Source organism: Bufo gargarizans, chromosome 3 (genome assembly GCF_014858855.1).
Source record: "Bufo gargarizans isolate SCDJY-AF-19 chromosome 3, ASM1485885v1, whole genome shotgun sequence".
Classification (NCBI taxonomy): Eukaryota; Metazoa; Chordata; class Amphibia; order Anura; family Bufonidae; genus Bufo; species Bufo gargarizans.
In genome coordinates this window covers 262,116,846-262,136,062 of record NC_058082.1, presented here as the reverse complement: position 1 = coordinate 262,136,062, position 19,217 = coordinate 262,116,846, and the positions used below count along the sequence as shown (strand labels likewise).

Genomic DNA, 19,217 nt, shown 5'->3' with positions numbered 1-19,217 from the left:
AATTTTTAAAATTTAAATTTTCTCTTCTTTTAAAACAGATAGTGATATCTCCTAAAATAGTTATGTTTGGATCATTTTGTAAGTGATATTTTCTTTTTTTTAGGACTTTAGAAGCAAATCTTAACATTTTTAAGACCATTTCCAAAACCCAATCCAGTTCAGGTCTGAACTCACTTTCTGGGACTTGCATTATAGAAACCACCCATAAATGGCCCTATTTTAGAAACTACACCCCTCGAGGTATTCAAAACTGATTTTACAAACTTTGTTAACCCTTTAGGTGTTCCACAAGAATTAAAGGAAAATGTAGATGACATTTCAGAATTTCACTTTTTTGGCAGATTTTCAATTTTTTCCAGTAACAAAGCAAGGGTTAACAGCCAAATAAAACTCAATATTTATAATTTATTACCCTCGTTCTGTAGTTCACAGAAACACCCCATATGTGGTCTTAAACTGCTGTACGGGCACACGGCAGGGCACAGAGGGAAAGGAACGCCATATAGTTTTTGGAAGCCAGATTTCACTGGGATAATTTTAAGTGGGGATCGACCAATATAGATTTTTTTTTTTTTTTTTTTAATAGAGCCGATACTGATAACCTGTGAACTTTCAGACTGATAGCCGATAACTTATACCAATATTCTGTGCATTTTAATTTTTGAAAAAAATATATATTCCTACACAAATCTGCTGTTAAATGAACATGTTTATTGTTAACGTTTAGCTTTTTTTGTAAATCTTTATTTTTCATTGGTAAATAAATAATACAGAAACTTACCAGTCAGATTGCAGCAAAACAATGATGATATGGGTCAAATACAACAAATTGGACCACTTTTATATATTTTTTTTAAATAAATATCAGTCAAAAGGTAACAAGAACAACAATGTTCAATTGCACATAGCCACATAGTCCATACTTAGATTAAATCTTAGCAAAATGAGCAGCAATGACATAGGTAATAATATCAAAGGAACACTACAGTATAGATAAGCGGGGCATCAAAACAGCTTAATTAAGCTATATTTGTTTTGTTGCCTAACTGCTTAGCCTTAGTGTCATTTAAACGTTTTAAACACATGGTTTAATGTATATAATAAAGAATATTACATTTAAAGGGAACCTGTCACCTCTACTATGCTACCCTCACTGAGCGTTTCTAAATGTTCATTGTGTTGCCCTAAACATATAAACTACAATTTCATTTGCAGACTAATTCAATAAGTATTATGCATTTTTTTACTTCCTGCCTTTTATGCAAATTAACATAAGAGTCATATCTTACTTGTGTGACCAGAGAAGAGTCATATTTTCAAGCTCTGACTCATCTCAGGGTAATTTGCATATGTATCAAATAGTTTTTTTTCCACAATAAAAGCACACAGAGCTATGGGGACTGGGTATTGTGGATGTGCTAGCAGTCATCTAGCAACCCATGTCCTCAGCTCTATACACAAAATCCAGGTGACAGGTTCCCTTTAAAACAATATAACTGTTGAGTAACTTAACCTTTCTAGCTGAGTAAAGGTAGCATAACTTATAAGGGTCCTGTCCTGGGTTTGCACTTCAGCAATAAATATGAAAAATTACAGAAACAAATTATGTTGCATAATAAAACAAAAGAATAAAAATAACAATTAGAGAGTAGACATAGACAAAACGATTAGTCATCATACGTGTATTGGTCTTTGGTAGCAGAGGAAATTGTAGTGGGCACAGGGTAGGGTACACTACACTAGACACAGGACCAGTCCCTGGAGCAACCAAGATCATTCAGCGAATGCCAAGCTATGTTAACCTGCTATCCAGCTCCAAGGTTACAAAAAAGTGAAGACTGACATTAAATAACATTTTTATTAAAACTCTGCTAAACTAATATAAAACTTTAGAATTTATTCAATACTTCCAATTGAGGAGGAGTACATTGTAGTGCAGAAAGCACAACATTTCTGCATGTTCTCCTGTTAAACGGCTTCTGTTCCTTTTGTAGATTGCTGACGCTTCACTAAAAAAACATGCTCACTAGGTACAGAGGAGGGTGGAGAGCAAAGGTATCTTCTGGCATAAGAAGCAAGGGTTTTAAAGCGTGTTCTTTCCACCACTCAAGTGGATTGCCCTTTCCATTGATAGTTCTTTCAAATAAAGATGAAACTCATCATCAAGGCTGACTTTTGGTAAAGTTAGAGAATCCTGTACATGAGGCCCCAATAAAACGCTGAACATCAATTTGGCCATGTTTAAGCCTTTTTTTCCCTGGCGCCTCCCCAAAGGCACTGACAGGAGGGTGATCCCTGCCTCCAGGACAGGAAACAACACAGAAGCTCAACTTTAAAAGGGGGCCTCCTCCTCTTACCTAATCAGTATTGTTTCCTGTCCCGGACAGTGTGGGAGCTCCTACCTGTGTGTGCAGGTCTGCAGAAGATTTCTCTGCACGGCCTGGTCTCTGGCCCTTGTTTGGGGAGGGCCGCTGCAGTGGACAGGGGCTCCGGGGACCCATGGCCTCCCTTCCCTATACCTTTGGCGTAAGTCCTGTTGCGCCCCCATCGTGACGTCACGAACGTCCTTCAGTACCAGGAAATTTAAATGGGAAGCGGAGCTGTGTGAAGTACTCGTGCTATTCCCTTCCCTGGAAATGTCGGCTCCGGTGGAATCGGATACCGCCCGCAAGCCTCTAGATCTGGCCGCAAGCACCATCAGCCCGGTAAGCCTCCTCTCCTGACTTGGGCAGATTGATGTATGGGGTTATGCCCATCATCCACCTGGGTGCCTGGTGTTGGTGTGCTTTTCTAAATAGCTTCTGAACCCTATTCTTATTTTTTTATTTGTAAGGTAGAGACACCTCCACCTCCAAGGCCTCCGGGTCTGATTCTAATCACAAAAAATGCGCTATCTGCAAGAAGTAATTTATGTCAAAAGCCCAAAAATCACTTTGCCCCAGATGAGCTGAAAAAGCGATGGCTGAATAATCTCCTTCCTTCCAAGACTCCATGCAGAGTTTGATTTGGGAAGAGGTAAATGCAGCCATGGAGTCTAGGTTACCCCCTCCTCACCGCAAGCCTCTATGTCCCAAAAATCCCAGAGCTCCCAGTTATTCGGGTTAGATTTGGATAAAGGGGAGATTGCTTCTGACATAGACTCTGACTCATCTGACAACAGGGGTAGACCATTGTTTCTCCCAGAAGATGCAGATAGTCTCTTAAAAACTATAAAGGGTACTATGCACCTGGAGGAATCTAAAGAAAGTCTTTCCATACAGGATTGGATGTTTCAAGGCCTAAGAGAAAGGAAAAGACTTGTTTTCACAATCCATAATAATGTCAAGGCCCTAATCTCAAGGGAATGGAAGGAACCCGAAAAAAGAGCCCCGATTTCTAACACTTTCAAAAGAAAGTATCCATTTTCAGACTCTGACTCAAATCTTTGGGATAAGTCTCCAAAGATTGATGCGCCAGTAGCACGGATATCCCAAAAAATCCTCCCTTCTATTTGAGGACATGGGGTTACTTGGTGATCCAATGGATAAGAAGTGTGAGAACCTACTGAAAAAATCTTGGGAAGTAAATACAGCTATGTTTAGACCAAGCATTGCATCAACCTGTACTGCCAGATCCCTGTCAGTATGGCTCAATCAGTTGAAGGATCATCTTTGCAGCGGGAACCCCAAGGGAAGAAATATTCGCTTAATTACCAATGCTTAAACGGGCCTCAAATTTTCTAGCCCATGCCTCAGCGGATTTAGTCAGACTGTCGGCAAGATCAGCGGCTATTTCTAATGCCACCCGCAGGGCCGTATGGCTCCGCTCCCTGTTGGGAGATGTGGGTTCAAAGAGCCGGTTATGTTCCATCCCCTGTGAGGGAGACAGGCTTTTTGGGTCGGTGTTGGAGGATTTATTAGAACAAGCTTCCGACAAGAAAAAGTTTCCCACTGACTCAAAATATTTTCATCAGAGACGCTCCTTTCGTAGTGAAAGGAAACCAAAACCTGATCAAAAATAGCGAAGGAAGATGGAAGATGGCAATCAGGAGGAAGAAGCAAAGGATTCCTTGTCAAACCTGACGTGTCAAAGGCTGCTCAATAATGCAAGGGGCCAGGTGGGAGCAAGATTAAAACATTTTGTTACACAATGGCCCTCCCCTTGGATACTTGCCTCCATTCAAAGAGGCTTCATGCTGGAATTCAGCACCTACCCTCAATATCACTTTTTTGTCAACAAGCCGTTGGCAAAGGAAGAGGAACAGTCCTCGCTAGAGGAAGAAATAAGAAACTTAATTCAAAAAGACGTACTACTAGCAATTCCAAAGAACCAACAACAGCAAGTATTCTATTTGCCAGTTTTTCTCATTAAAAGAACAGGGTCCTTCAGGCTTATTATAATTCTAAGAAGTCTGAACAAGTGCCTATCTTACAAAAAGTTCAAGATGGAGACCATAAAGTAAACAATAAATCTGCTTCCTCAACATTGTTACATGGTGACAATAGATTTACAGGACACATATTACCATATACCCATCTTCAAAGATCATAAAAAATTTCTCAGGATAGCAGTGTTTATGAGAGGTTGCCTTTCAATTTCAAGGCTCCCCTTTGGCCTATCATCAGCTCCCAGAATTTTCACAAAAGTAGTGTCAGAAATAACCAGTCATCTTCATCTACTTGGCATTCTTATACTGTACTTGGACGACTTTCTATTGTCAGCAGAATCGGAAAGTCGGCTTCTGGGACATCTAGATCTTATTCTGAGGACCTTAACGGATCTGGGATGAATCATAAGTTTAAAAAAATCCAGCCTCGTCCCGGCTTAACAAAGTCTTTTTAGGGGTCCTTCTCGACTCTCGCTTGCTGATGTCCTTTCTTCCAGAAGAAAAGCAATCGTCCCTTCAATTAAAAGTGAATTAGTCTTACAGTCTAAGATCCACTTCTATCAGAAACATCATGACAATCCTGGGAGTTCTAACATCCTCAATCCCGGCTGTCAGGTGGGTGCAAAGCCACACCAGAATCCTGCAGGCTTTTCTTCTAGCATCTTGGAATGGAAGCAGAAACTCTCTGGACAAGAAAATATCAATTCCACAGTTCGTGAAACGTTACCTGACTTGGTGAAGGATAAGAAGAAATCTTCTGAGAGGAGTCTTCTGGCGTTGAGAAAATCTTCTAGTAGTGTCTACAGATGCCAGCAGACGAGGTTGGGGAGGTCATACGGGAGACCTTATGGTTCAAGGACTCTGGGACGATTCCATGCAACAGGCATCCTCCAACCTAAGAGAACTCAGAGCAGTCTACAAAGTTCTTCTGGCCCTTCACTCAAAGACATCTCTCGATCATGTCAAGCTCCTGTTGGACAATATGACGACATTCGCGTATTTGAACAGGCAAGGGGGCACCCAGAGCAGATCACTGGCAGCAACATCGAAGGATATCTTTCTCTTTGCAGAGAAACACCTGTGCTCTCTAATGGCAGTAGACTTAAAAGGAAGAAGCAGTATGGTGGCCGACTTCCTCAGCCGTCAGACTTTAATAGAGGTAGAATGGACTTTGCATCCCAATGTCTTCCTTCAAGTTACCGAGATGTGGGGTGTTCCAGTTCTGGACTTATTCGCAGATCGGATAAACAGGAGAGTAGAAAGATTTTGTTCCCTATCTCCCCTGGATGGTCTAGAAATAGTGGATGCCCTATCTCGCCTTTGGCCAAAGGGTCTTTTAGGGCTCATGCACACGACCGTATGGCTTTTTCAGTGTTTTGCAGTCTGTCTTTTACGGATCCGTTGTTCCGTTTTGTGGTTCCTTTCCGTTTTTCCGTATACAGTAATTACATGCCTCTCTCCATGCTGCCGCCGGAACTCCGCCCCCATTATAGTCAATGGGGACGGAGCGGCAGTCCGGGAGCACACGTGAACTAGCGGAAGGACGGATCCGTCAGGCTGTTCACCCACCGAAACAGCCTGCCAGAGTCCCCTGCCGCTAGTGTGAAAGTACCCTTAGCTAAGAAATATGTGGATGAGGGTGGAGTAAAATAATTATATATAACAATATAAGCTTGTGTTGACTTCATTAGTTTACTCCTTCATAATAATTGCATGAAGAAAATCACTGACCGCAATGCTATAGTAGTATCATTGGTGTACGTGATTTTATTGTATTTAATATTATCGGGTGGTTTGAAAATTAAATGTGGTATTAATTAATTCAATTTAATACGCACAGCAGAGGGGTAGACTAGACTATATATATATTGACATGATTTCAGCTAAAATATTTTCTCTACACCCAGACCGCATTATTAATAATAATGCTGTTTGTGTAGAGGAAATATTTTTGCTGAAATAATTTCAATATTTACTAGCACTAGTCAGTTGTCCTCAAACTCACTTTCTCATCTACCTTGAGCTGTTCTCCGGATGCTTCTGGTGCTCTACTCACAGCAGGGAGGGGTGATGATGATGATGTTGACGACGACATGAGGTTGTACGACCTAAAGCCTCTTTGGCTGGCGGCTGGACGTGGAAGAAGGCGTGCTGTGAAGGTAAGTATTGTATGTTACAAAGAGCACTGTGGTGGTTGACAGGTTGTAGTCTCTGGTTTGGTGCTAATACTGAGTTCTAGTTGTGTTCCTCCTCAGCTCACAGCAGGGAGAGAGGGGTAAACCGTGAAATTATGTTGCGCAACTTAGCGCGCCTCATTGGTGGCTGGACACAGAATAAGGCAGGCGTGCTGTGAAATAAGTATTAAAATAAGCAGTAGTAGTATTTTATCCGATCTTATATTGGGACTGGACTTTATAATACTTATATAAATAAATGCCATATTGCTAAAGTGTTAATGAATGCCTTCTGAATAATTAATAATTTGCAATTTTGCACACTATTTGGCGTGGGAGCATTATAGTATACTACCCACTCCCAGTGCTTTATTATCATTTATATAGTGCCATATCCAGCAGCACCACCACCCCTCCCACCTTACTGATTACTATGGCTTGCTTGCTTATCATTTAGTAAAGTTACTTTATTAATTTATAATATACTAGTGCCAATTTCCACCCCCTTCCACCCGCCTCACTGACCTACAAGAGCTTAATTATAAGATGTCATAATATATATATATATATATATATATATATATATATATATATATATATATATATATAATTATATGTCTTTATTGTGATATAATAGTGCCACCATTTTCCAGCCACCACCCCTCCCCCACCTCAGTGACTGAGTGAGTAACTACTCCAATAAACAACATAGTATTAGATGAAAGAAAATACAATTACCTTTTTAGTAGACCAGAAGTAAAGGTGACAATTTGGCAAACCAAGCGGTCCAACTGGGCTGGCACACAAGTGGCAGAGCAGACTTGGACGGCACACGGCACTGCAGCCACTCCTCCAGACAGCACTACTTCAGGTCCGGGGCTTGAGCTCCTCTGCAGAAGTCCTGCGATTTGTGCGCACGCCTTGTTTTGCCGCGCGGAGCCTTCGAGACTGATTGGAAGCGCGTGCGCTGGACGCATTATCGGCATGGTTGTCGGCCGATAACATTGGTAAATCCGATATGTGTCTATCCCTAATTTTAAGCTGCCATGTCACATTTGAAGACCCCCTGATGCACCCCTAGAGTAGAAACTCCAAAAAAAAGTGACCCCATTTTGGAAACTACGGTATAAGGTGGCAGTTTTGTTGGTACTATTGTAGGGTACATATGATTTTTGGGTGCTCTATTATATACTTTTTGTGAGGCAAGGTAACAAAAAATAGCTGTTTTGGCACCGTTTTTTGTTTTGTTTTTACAATGTTTATCTGACAGGTTAGATCATGTGCTATTTTTATATATATATATATATATATATATATATATATATATATATATATATAGAGCAGGTTGTTACGGACGCGACAATACCAAATATGGTTGTTTGTTTCAGTTTTACATAATAATTTTTTGTGTGTCTCTCTATTCTAAAAGCCATATTTTTTTTGTTTGTTTTTTTGTTTTGTTTTTCGGACAACTGTCTTGTGTAGGGGCTCATAATTTTTTTGGTATGAGATGACTGGTACTATTTTAGGGTGCGTATGACCTTTTGATCGCTTGCTATTACACTTTTTGTGATGTAAGGTGACAAAAATGGCTTTTTTGACAGTTTTTATTTAATTTTTCTTACGGTGTTCACCTGAGGGGTTAGTTCATGTGATATTTTTATACAGCAGCAGGTTCTTACGGACGCGATGATACCTAATATGCATACTTTTTTATTTTTTTTTATTTAACTTTTACACAATAAAAAAAATCATGTTTTAGTGTCTCCATATTCTAAGAGCCATAGTTTTTAATTTTTTGGGCGATTGTCTTAGGTAGGGTCTAATTTTTTGCGGGATGAGATAATGGTTTGATTGATACGAAATGGCTTTTTTTTATTTTTATTTTTTATTTTATTTTTTTAACACTGTTTTTATTTTTATCACATAGCCGGCCCCCGCCTCCTGTATTTGTATTAATGGTTTAGTTATCATCATTAGTGGTGCAGTGGCCACAGCCCCTCCCCTCTCTCCTCTCATTGGCAGCAGCGGCACAGTGGGGAGGGAGAGACTGCTTCCTGTGCTAAGGGAACATGGAGCGCACTGACAGCAGCGTGCTCCATGTTCTCTGATACTAGGCTGCGGAGTGCGGAGACTCCCTCTGATCACTAGAACACGGAGAGAGAACCTTTCCCTCTCACACGGCACGTGCTCTAAGCTCACTGCAGGAGATAGAATTGAGACAGGCCCATAGACTACCTATTGAGCCCATCCCCTGCAGTGAGGACAGCCATCTGTGCTATGTTATCACTTCTCTCTTCTCATTCTAGTGATCGGTGGGGGTCTCAGCACTCAGACCACCCCCAATCAAAAACTTTGGTATGTCTTTATGACATGTGAAAAGTTTTCAGAAGACTCAGTGTCACATCCAAAAACCATCTGAAGCCGCCAGCAGTACCTGAGAGTAGCCAGCAGTGTGCTTTTATCCCCGGCCGGCGCGATTTTCTAGTCCTACTTGAAGGCTTTCTTGCTTTAATCACTGTAACCACACCCCCTTCCCTGCCTCTTCTCTGCATAAGCGCTGTCATTCACAGCGAAGAGGCAGGAAAGGGGGCGTGGTTACCTTGACTTCAAGCCTGACTAGAGATGCGCGCCGGAAGGGGATAAAAGAACGTTTTCAGAGCTATTGCTGTGTCAGAAACACACTGCTGGCTACTCTCAGGTACTGCTGGAGGCTTCAGAGGGTTTTTGGAGGTGACAGATTCCCTATAAGTCCCCTCCCCATGAACAACTCCTTCATTCAGAGAATAAGCCATTGGATTCTCCTATGTGGAAAAGGGAAATCTGCTCAGTAGAGAGGACCTCAACACATGGTGTAGTGAAATCTACTTCCTCCTTCTCCAGCTTTGCATCAGGACATTAGGGACCTTTTACACGAGCCGATGATCAGACCGAGCGCTTGTTTCCAATCATTGCCCATGTAAACATGCCACTGATCACCCGGCCAATGAGTGGACACTCGCTCGTCACATGATCACATCTTTTATGTGGCACTAAGACTTGTTTGCCGCCAGTACATTGCTCCATTGAAAGGGGATGCGCTGCCGACAAAAATGTAAGTGGACGAGTGATATGAAAAGAAAATAAGCTTCTTATTTGTGTGTCACTGCTGCTGTCCAGATGTGCATGCTGTGGAAACGCTGCATCTAGCGTGCTGTCCTGCAGGTTCACTTGTCAAAGAACATGTGGTCAGAGGGTTACGGCATAAGTGTACCACGGCTGCTACCTTAATTACTCATTTATTATTTTCTGCTGCTAATTATTTCTCCCTCCACGGTAAGACCTATCATGATCTTTTTGTCATTCTGCCTCTTCAATTCAGTGATCGGTGGGGTCCTCAGGACCTGGTCCCCATCAATCAAAGCCTTTGATAGGTCACTGTGACATGTCAGATCTTTTTTCAAGTACCGCTATGATTATTTTTTTATATTTTTTTTTTTTAACAGGCAGATGAGCTGAAATACGCCTTTAAGAGACTTGTGGAAGGACTGGCAGCCACTCGGGAAGCAGCAAGACCAGGATTTAGCTTGGCCTTAGCCCAGGTTTGTAGTTTAATTTACCTAGTACCATTTTATTAAAGATGATGTGGATCATCAGGCTGAGCCTCTGCATTTAGTTAATAGTTCAGATATCAAGGCTACTACAGACTGAATGGAGTTATAGGATATAAAAGATCGAAAGGAGTTTTCCCCCAAATCATTTTAGCTTCTGCTGTGACCACACACAGGTTACATTGGAATACAAATGAGAGTAATATTTTTTTTTAAAAATAATCCTTGCATTTGCACCGTTTAGGTGTCCCTATGGTTTCCCAGTATTTCTGGGTTCTTCAATGAAAATGAGGGGGCTGTGCATTTCCGTAGTGTGACAACATTTGCCCATCAATCCCCATTCGTAGCACGTCTATCCTCTGCGCTATCCAAACAAAGATCACGGACGAGAAACCCTCCACCTGTATTGTATACTGGGACCTTGGAGCTTTACCTTCACCCTGCCACAGTGATGTAAAGCCAGGAGATCCCAACAGGAACACATTAGAATGGATGTTACAGGTTGGCGGAAGTCTGGTGGTCAGGAATCCAGTAGTCTGGCATTGATACTGTTAGACCTGTGTGATGGGACAGGAAAATCATCTATTCTGGATTCTCTGTGCTGTTCAGGCTATGGACACTATGTAGCCCCTGAGATGACGGCACATATGGATAACCCTTAAAACAGGTATTATCTGTCCTGTGCATGTGCAGACCAGAGATTATAAGATGAGCTGGTGATTTAGATATTATTACATTAGTAGCAGATATGGAAAGGAATCTAACACAATAAAATGGCATTCTTTCATCGATCCTGCGGTGTATGGTGTAAAATATGACTTCTATCCCTGTGCCATGCCTAGTAAATGGTGGTGGAAGACAATGGAAAGGCTGACATGTGCCAGGAAGCCAGTGGATTTAGGCTGGGTTCACACCTGAGCGTTTCGCAAACGCGCGTTTTTATGCGCGATTTTGTCGCACGTTTTTATGCGCGTTTTTTGTAATAGTAAACGCGCGTTTGACGCGCGTTTGGGTGATTGACAGCTGTGTTGTCCAAAGAGTCTATGGCCCAAACGCGCGTCAAACGCGCCAAAAAAAGCTCCTGTACTTGTTTGAGCGGCGGGCGTTTTACAGCGCGATCGTACGCGCTGTAAAACGCCCAGGTGTGAACCATTCCCATAGGGAATCATTGGTTCTTGCCTGTTGTGCGTTTTACAGCGTGTAGGAACGCGCTGTAAAACGCTCAGGTGTGAACCCAGCCTTAGAGTTGACCTTTTAGACATCTTGATGCCAATGAAAGCTGTCTTTAGCAGGCACTACCAATATTCAGACTGAATCTGGGCAGTGTAATTGACTAATAAGTATCTGGAATTATCAACTCGATAAATATCTCACTCTGTGATTCCCTTGAAGGTTCTGCAGTGCTTTGAAGAAGTCCCACTAGCCACGGTTTTCGAACACATTTACGAGAAGCATAACCTTCAGAAGGTTAAAAAAGTGAGTCTTCATTATATTCTTATCCAATCTTTGTGTGAAATATTCAGCACGTTTAAAGAACAGCCTCATTGTTGGGGTTGCTCTTTTGAATGGCGTATTGATGTGCTTGTGTTTTGGGTTTGGATATCTATCTCCTTTTGTATGTGTTCTGTAGTCACTCCAGACCAAAAATAATTTTAGTTGAAAAATGTTTTTGCTGTTTTTTTATTTATATTTTACTTTTTTTTTCTACCCGATACAACAGCATAGCATGCAGCTCTAGTCTACCCTTAACCCTTAGGATACCAGAGGTTTTTTTGTTTTTGCGTTTTCATTTTTCCTCCCTATCTTCCTTGGGCCATAACTTTTTTTATAATTCCAATCACATAGCTGTATGAGGGCTTATTTTTTGCGCGACAAGTTGTACTTTCTAATGCCATCATTAATTATGGCATAAAATGTAGTGTGAACTGGTAAAAAAAATTCCAAATGGGGTGAAATTGGAAAGAAAATGCAATTCCTACACCATTTTACGGGGTTTTTTCCCACAGCGTTTTGTTTGCGGCAAAACTGACCCATACCCTTCATTCTTAGATTACAACGATACCCCATAGGTATAGGTTTTTTATGTCTAAATAGTGTCAAAATACATTTAAACTTTTTTTTTTTTTTTTAAGTTATATTTTTTACATCACCATATTCTGACCCCCATAACTTTTTTTTATACTTACGGTATGTCTACTGAGCTGTTTAGGGGCTAATCTTTTGCGGGACAATCTGTAGTTTTTGTTGATGCCATTTTGGAGTGTGCATGACTTTTTGATCACAATTTTATTAAATTTTTTGGGGTAATAGAAGCAATAAAAAAAAATTACGCCATTCGCCATATTGGATTTTTTTTATATTTTAATAGTATGGGTGTTATCGGTCACGTCAATACCCATAATGTTTATATTTATTGTTATTTTGTGTTTTTTTTTTTTTTTTTTTGTTTTATACTACGGAAAGGGGGGTGATTTAATTTTGTACTATTGGGGATTTTTTTAATGGGTTTTGGACTGAAAATTGCTCATTTCTGATGGTATTTCCCATCTGGTGGCCAAAATAAGAATTGCAGCATGAACACTATGAGCCTCGTCAGCCAGGCTGATGGTGTTCAGCACAACTACCGATGCCCCCATTGTCCGTAGGAAGCTTTTTGCGCATTTAGATGCCTTGATCTCGCTTCATCACGGCATCTAAAGCCTTTAATTACAACGATCAGTATTATTGCCGGTCACAGTAATTAGCCACAGGTCTCTGCTTTTTGAAACAGCAGAGACCTGCCGGCCATGACGCCCACTGCACGTGCGAACGGGCGCCATGTTTGCCTATCGCTCTAGCACCATACATGTACGGCGCTGGTAGCGAACGGATTAAAGAGCAATGGAAATGTAACCACATAAGGTACTCCCATCTCTCGTAACACTATGGTTGTTGGGCGTCACATGTAAAGGGGTGTTCCCATCTGGACACACAAGTCCAAGAGGGTGGGAGTTCTGAAAATAGCCTAGTCTGCAAACTGTCTATTGGCAGCTGCCGCAGTACAGGGCGCCCTCCTAGAGGTGGGATCTGCATGTATCGAACATGTATGGCATATGCCAGATGGGAATAACCTTTTAAGTGAATGGATAGCTGATGCAGTTCCCAGCACAATGGCTGGCTCATGCTATATGCCATCAGTTCTAGGAAATGTCTGGATTTTCATGCAGCACTTCTGCAGCATTGTACATTACCAGCAAAGTGAAGGCATGTGTGCAGATTTTAAATCTACAGCATTTCAATTTATGCCGTGTATTTTCATTGCGGATTTAAGCTGCAGCATTTCTGCACCAAAATTCACATAAAAACCTACCATTTAGTGCTTGTTTTCTGCAGCAGATTTCCAGTAGAAACTGTCACATGTGAAAATATGCTTAGGATAGGGGATAACGTTAACTCTGCAAAATTACATAAACTTTTATATCTTTTTTATTTATTTATTTATTTATTTATTTTTCTTCAGAAATTGGTGAGGAATGCTGCCTTTGGTAATTTTTTTGGAGTTCTGGCCCTTTTCCAGTCAGGTCGGCTTGCTAAGGTAAAACTTGAAGTTATGTTCCATAAGCACAAACACATTGTTTTTTCCATTCATAAAGGGGTTGTCCAGTTTCCCATACTGATGACCTGTCCTGAGGATAGGTCATCAATATGGGAAACCGGACAAACCCTTTAAATAGTGTTAATTATCTATCTTCATATATAAAAACTGAGAAATGAATATAAATATTTATTATTTATATTATTATTTTTCACTGTTTTAGTTTGTAGAAGTGACTACTAATCTATAGCTAACATGTATGACTGCATTGACCTTGTGTCTTGTACGTATGTAAGCCAGGGAAAATATTTGTATTTTTATTTTGACAGGATCCAAAGGTACTATTGCAATGTGTGCAGTTGCTGCAGAGTTTGGCACAGTACAGAGAACACCTGAAGGATTTACCACGCAAGACTCTGGTGGACATTCTCTCAGAGGTTGGGTTTCTATGTTCTATGTATAGTCTTTTACAAAGTGGAGTAGTGATGAAATGTACTGATTGAGGTCTATGGAATTGTGTGTCCCTTCAACTTATTTTACAAGTTACAAATGTGTACTTGGCATCTGGAAAAAGATGAGATCAGGAGGCATATTACCTGGAAGGACCTTCATTTAGTTCTACTTCACCATTACATTTTGTAGGGTGTCACTTTTTATCCTTTAGAACATGTGGGGCACCCTCTCTGCAGTTAAAAGCCTAAAAATAATCATTTTCTATCACCTCTGTTAGAAGTGCCGATGGAGCAGATCAGTATGCCCTGCCAACCATTAGCCTTGTAGGATCTTCTCCCACTTGTTTTGTTTTATATACATCTATTTAACATCTTCAGGTTCCAGAATCTACTTTTGAGGAAGTGCTATTTGGGGTTCTACAGTCAGATTTGACATCCGCATTCAGCACCCCAGAACATCTTCATTTGCTTCTTGTTGGACTGCAAAAGTTTCCAGGAGTTCTCAAGCCCAAGAAGCTAAAGAAGTTGCTTGGAACATCTACAGTTGTTACACAGGACAACATCCCAAAGTAAGAGAAAGTCTGCCCTGTAGTTAATGAACTTGATCTTGATTGATAGGACTTTGGTAGACCCCCAGATTTAGTAGTCCTTTTGAACAGTTGTCTGTGTTTTGTTTGTGTGTATTGCTGTTCAGTCTATGTTTTGCTGGTATATGAGAAAGCAGGACGATATGCAGCTTGAACTAAACAGTGCGGCACCTAGAAGGTGTACTAGGTGAAATGAGTCCATATTAAACAAGGATTTTTTGGGTTCATTTATCAAACTGGTGTAAAGTAGAACTGGCTTAGTTGCCCATAGCAACAAATCAGATTCCATCATTTATTTTCCAAAGGAGCTGTCAAAAATGAAAGGTGGAATCTGATTGCCAGCAACTAAGCCAGTTCTACTTTACACAAGTTTCATAAATGACCCCATTTGAGTTTTGATAACATCTTGACTTTACATGTCCTCTTTGGAGCAGTGTTTCCGCCAAGGGTATCTTCACAAGCAACTTATTTGTTGCAGAAATTTTGGCAAATCGGCTGCATTCGTGGGAACAGGGTTGTTAGGCAGGAAGCAAATGAATTCCTTCAATCAAGGTGAACGGAACACTCGCAAAAATTTTGCATTAAATCTTCCACGTATGAATATACACATTGGGGGGAATTTACCGGTATAATAGGTGGAATATTTGAAGTCGGTTTTTCTTAAGGCCTTTGTTGTAGTACTTTCTGCCACATTTATCAAATGTCTCATGTTGTTTGATAAATTTGTCTTCTTAAACCTAACACTTTTTTTCTAGAAAAGATACTCCAGTTTTCCTACTTCGCCCTTCTCCTGGAGTGAGATTGCGACTTAAAAAAAAAAGGTCTCAATGATAAATCTGGAGTGAAACTCATAAACATAGCTAACCACAGCCACTTTTCCACTTTCCACTCACATTTTAAAAACTGGATTGAGTGGTGTAAAAATGCAAAAGGTTGCAAAGTTTTTGCGCAAGCGAGTGCAAAGAGTTACAAAAGCGACTCTTTTTTGCGACTTTTTGAAGCCAGAATTCTGGAGTGAAGGCATGATAAATATGCCGCTTAGACTGCTGTGATGTTTTCGCTATGGTATTTATTGGATTTGTTCTTTTATCTTCCTTTGCAGGTTGGTGGAATTGATAAAAATGGCTGCAAAGTCTGTTAAGAAAGAAAGGTGCCTGCCAGGAGTAGCTCTTGATGTCCTGAAGATTGCCCTGAAAGAGGACGCTTTTGAATTATTTTGGAAGGAAGTTGTGGAGAAGGGTTTGATGGAGGAAGAATATGGGCCATGCATGTATGTTCTCAGTGATATCTCTTGGCTCTCATTTAACTAAAATTTCTAAGGCCTCTTTCACACGGGCGTTGCGGGAAAATGTGCGAGTGCGTTGCGGGAACACTCACGATTTTTCCGCTCGAGTGCAAAACATTGTAATGCGTTTTGCACTCGCGTGAGAAAAATCGTGCATGTTTGGTACCCAAACCCGAACTTCTTCACAGAAGTTCCGGCTTGGGATCAGTGTTCTGTAGATTGTATTATTTTCCCTTATGTTATAAGGGGAAATAACAGCATTCTGAATACAGAATGCATAGTAAAATAGCGCTGGAGGGGTTAAAAAAAATAAAATAAAATTTAACTCGCCTTAGTCCACTTGATCGCAAAGCCGGCATCTCCTTCTGTCTTCATCTTAGCTGTGTGGAGGAACAGGACCTGTGCTGACGTCACTCCGGTCATCACATGATCTTTTACCATGGTGATATATCATGTGATGACCGGAGTGACGTCACCACAGGTCCTTTTCCTGCACACAGCACAGAAGACAGACAGAAGAGATGCCGGGCTGAGCGATCAAGTGGATAAGGTGAGTTAAATTATAATTTTTTTTTTTTAACCCCTCCAGCGCTATTGTACTATGCATTCTGTATTCAGAATGCTATTATTTTCCCTTATAACCATGTTATAAGGGAAAATAATAATGATCGGGTCTCCATCCCGATCGTCTCCTAGCAACCGTGCGTGAAAATCGCACCGCATCCGCACTTGCTTGAGGATGCTTGCAATTTTCAAGGAACCCCATTCATTTCTATGGGGCCTGCGTTATGTGAAAAAGCACAAAATAGAGCTTGCTGCAATTTTCACGCAACGCATAAGTGATGCGTGAAAATCACCGCTCATGTGAACAGCCGCATAGAAATAAATGGGTCGGGATTCAGTGCTGGTGCAATGCGTTCAACTCGCGTATCGCATCTGCGTGGAATACTTGCCCGTGTGAAAGGGGCCTAAGGGTATCTGTCACTAGATAGGTTCCTGTATTTTAGGGCATCTAGAAAAATCATAACTAAGAGTCTAGTTTAGGGATGGTGAACCTTTTAGAGACTGAGTGACAAAACTGCAACCCAAAACCCACTTATTTATCACAAAGTGCCAATATGGCAATTTCCCCTAAATACTACAGTCCAATACAGTATATCTTCTATATACTTTATCATTTAGCTATAATAGCCTGCATTGAATGGGCTGCCTGTGGCAGGAAAAGTCTAAGACATATTGGTATACTTTTTCCAGAGTGCAGGTGCCCACAGAGAGGACTCTGTGTGATGCTTCTGGCACCCGTGCCATAGGTTCGCCACCACTGGTCTAGTTGATGCATCCACTAACCAGCCCTCTGATCCTCTGACTTTGAAGAAGAGGAGTAATTATCAATGTCCCTTATTGGATGGTCAGAGGTGCAAAGAAGGTGCATGCGCAGTGTCTGACTGGGGTGCCTAGGGCCCACCATTAAAATTTATTTTGGGCTCCCTTTGTAAAACTACATGCATATTCTGCCTGCCTACACTACCTAGTGTGTTTGTATATATGTGTGTGTGTGTATATATATATATATATATATATATATATATATATATATATATAAGCAATGTATTGTATAGCCTCTCAGCCAGCCTATCTATATGTCAGTCTACTTTGCCATGTGCCACTTGTGCAGGGGTGGGCTACTAGGGTCCCACCTTGCTCAGGGGCCCATCAGGACATTCACCTGCTCCCCTGTGGGCCAATCTGAGCCTGTGCATGTGTTTCCCTGTTTATATGTCCTGTTAATGCTTTTGGGCATTAGAGTGGGGCTTCCTGGTTGAGACCCCCCTCTGTTAGCCAGAATGGAAAGCAGCTAACAGCAGCTCTGGTGCACTCATCCTGTGCATGTATTAAATGTTTGCACTACACCTAACACTAAGTTTTCCCTGCAGCACTATGACCACCCACTGATTCCTTCAAAGGAAGGGTGAGTGCTAGAAATGCGCTGCACAACATTATCTTTTAAAGAAGAGACAACTCCTGTAACATTGTATAAACTGAGATATATGTAATGCTGTAAAAATAATTTTATTAGTCTTGGAGCTTGCATTTTTTCTACTTCTGTCTAACTAGGCTTGTTTCTTTTAGCTATCTGTGTTACAGGCTGCTTGGAGCTGCTTTGCCTTTGCTGGATAAAGACCAGTTGCAAATGATACTTCGTAGAAATGTCATGTTACGTTATGGGGACCACGTTGTCTCAATTCAGGTAAGATTAGTAGAATTTTTCGTGTAATAAAGTGAACTGTATGTGAAAACATATACAGGTAAAAAGAGTGTAATAATTGAAGCAATGTCATGACCAAAATATAAGAAATAAAATTAGAACTTTGCACAGAATGTTAACTTTCAAATGAGACCAGGATCCCAGGTTAACCACCTCCCGTCCGCCCATAGACTATAAACGTCCGGGAGGTGGTTCTCTATTTCTTAATAGACGTTCCAGAACGTCCGTTCAGAAACTGCAGCTGCTGATCGGGTTGCCCGCTGTCAGTGACTACAGGGTGTATTTCTCCTGTAACTGGGGCTACTATGTCAGCCCCAGTTACAGGAGAAATCAACAGTGAAAAAAAAGAAAAAGTGAAGTAAATGTCCCCCAGAGGTCTTGTATGAGGGACGCAAAGTGTAAAATAAAAAAAAGGTTTTGCATGTAAAAAAAACTTTTTAAATTCCCCAAGTAAGAAATAAAAAAAATGTTAAAAATAGAAAAAATAAAATAGACATATTTGGTATTGCCGCGTCCGTGACGGTCGGCTCTATAAATATATCACATAATCGACCCAGTCCAATAAACACCATAAAAAAAAAGAAATAAATAATTTTTGTCACCTTACATAACAAAAAGTGCAACACCAAGTGATCAAAAAGGCGTATGTCCCACAAAATGGTACAAATAAAACCGTCACCTCATCCCGCAAAAAATTAGCCCCCTACTTAGGAAAATCTCTCTCAAAAAAAAAACTATAGCTCTCAGAACATGGACACATTAAAACATAATTTTTTTTGTTTCAAAAATGCTATTATTGTGTAAAACTTTAATACATAAGAAAAAGTATACATATTAGGTATCGCCACGTCCGTAACAATATGCTCTATAAAAATGTCACTTGACCGAACCCCTCAGGTGAACGCTGTAAAAATAAATAAATA

At 40.8% G+C, this 19,217-nt stretch overlaps 1 protein-coding gene across 1 annotated transcript in view; it reads left to right on the top strand.

Annotated features, from left to right (window-relative positions):
- MYBBP1A (MYB binding protein 1a) overlaps positions 1 to 19,217 on the top strand; it is an 85,356-nt gene that overhangs the window by 3,145 nt on the left and 62,994 nt on the right. Inside the window, exons 2-8 of the mRNA XM_044285210.1 lie at positions 10,026 to 10,121; positions 11,523 to 11,606; positions 13,630 to 13,704; positions 14,034 to 14,141; positions 14,535 to 14,725; positions 15,846 to 16,013; positions 18,159 to 18,276. Coding sequence (XP_044141145.1) covers positions 10,026 to 10,121; positions 11,523 to 11,606; positions 13,630 to 13,704; positions 14,034 to 14,141; positions 14,535 to 14,725; positions 15,846 to 16,013; positions 18,159 to 18,276 — 840 coding nt within the window. The remainder of the gene's footprint in view (positions 1 to 10,025; positions 10,122 to 11,522; positions 11,607 to 13,629; positions 13,705 to 14,033; positions 14,142 to 14,534; positions 14,726 to 15,845; positions 16,014 to 18,158; positions 18,277 to 19,217) is intronic.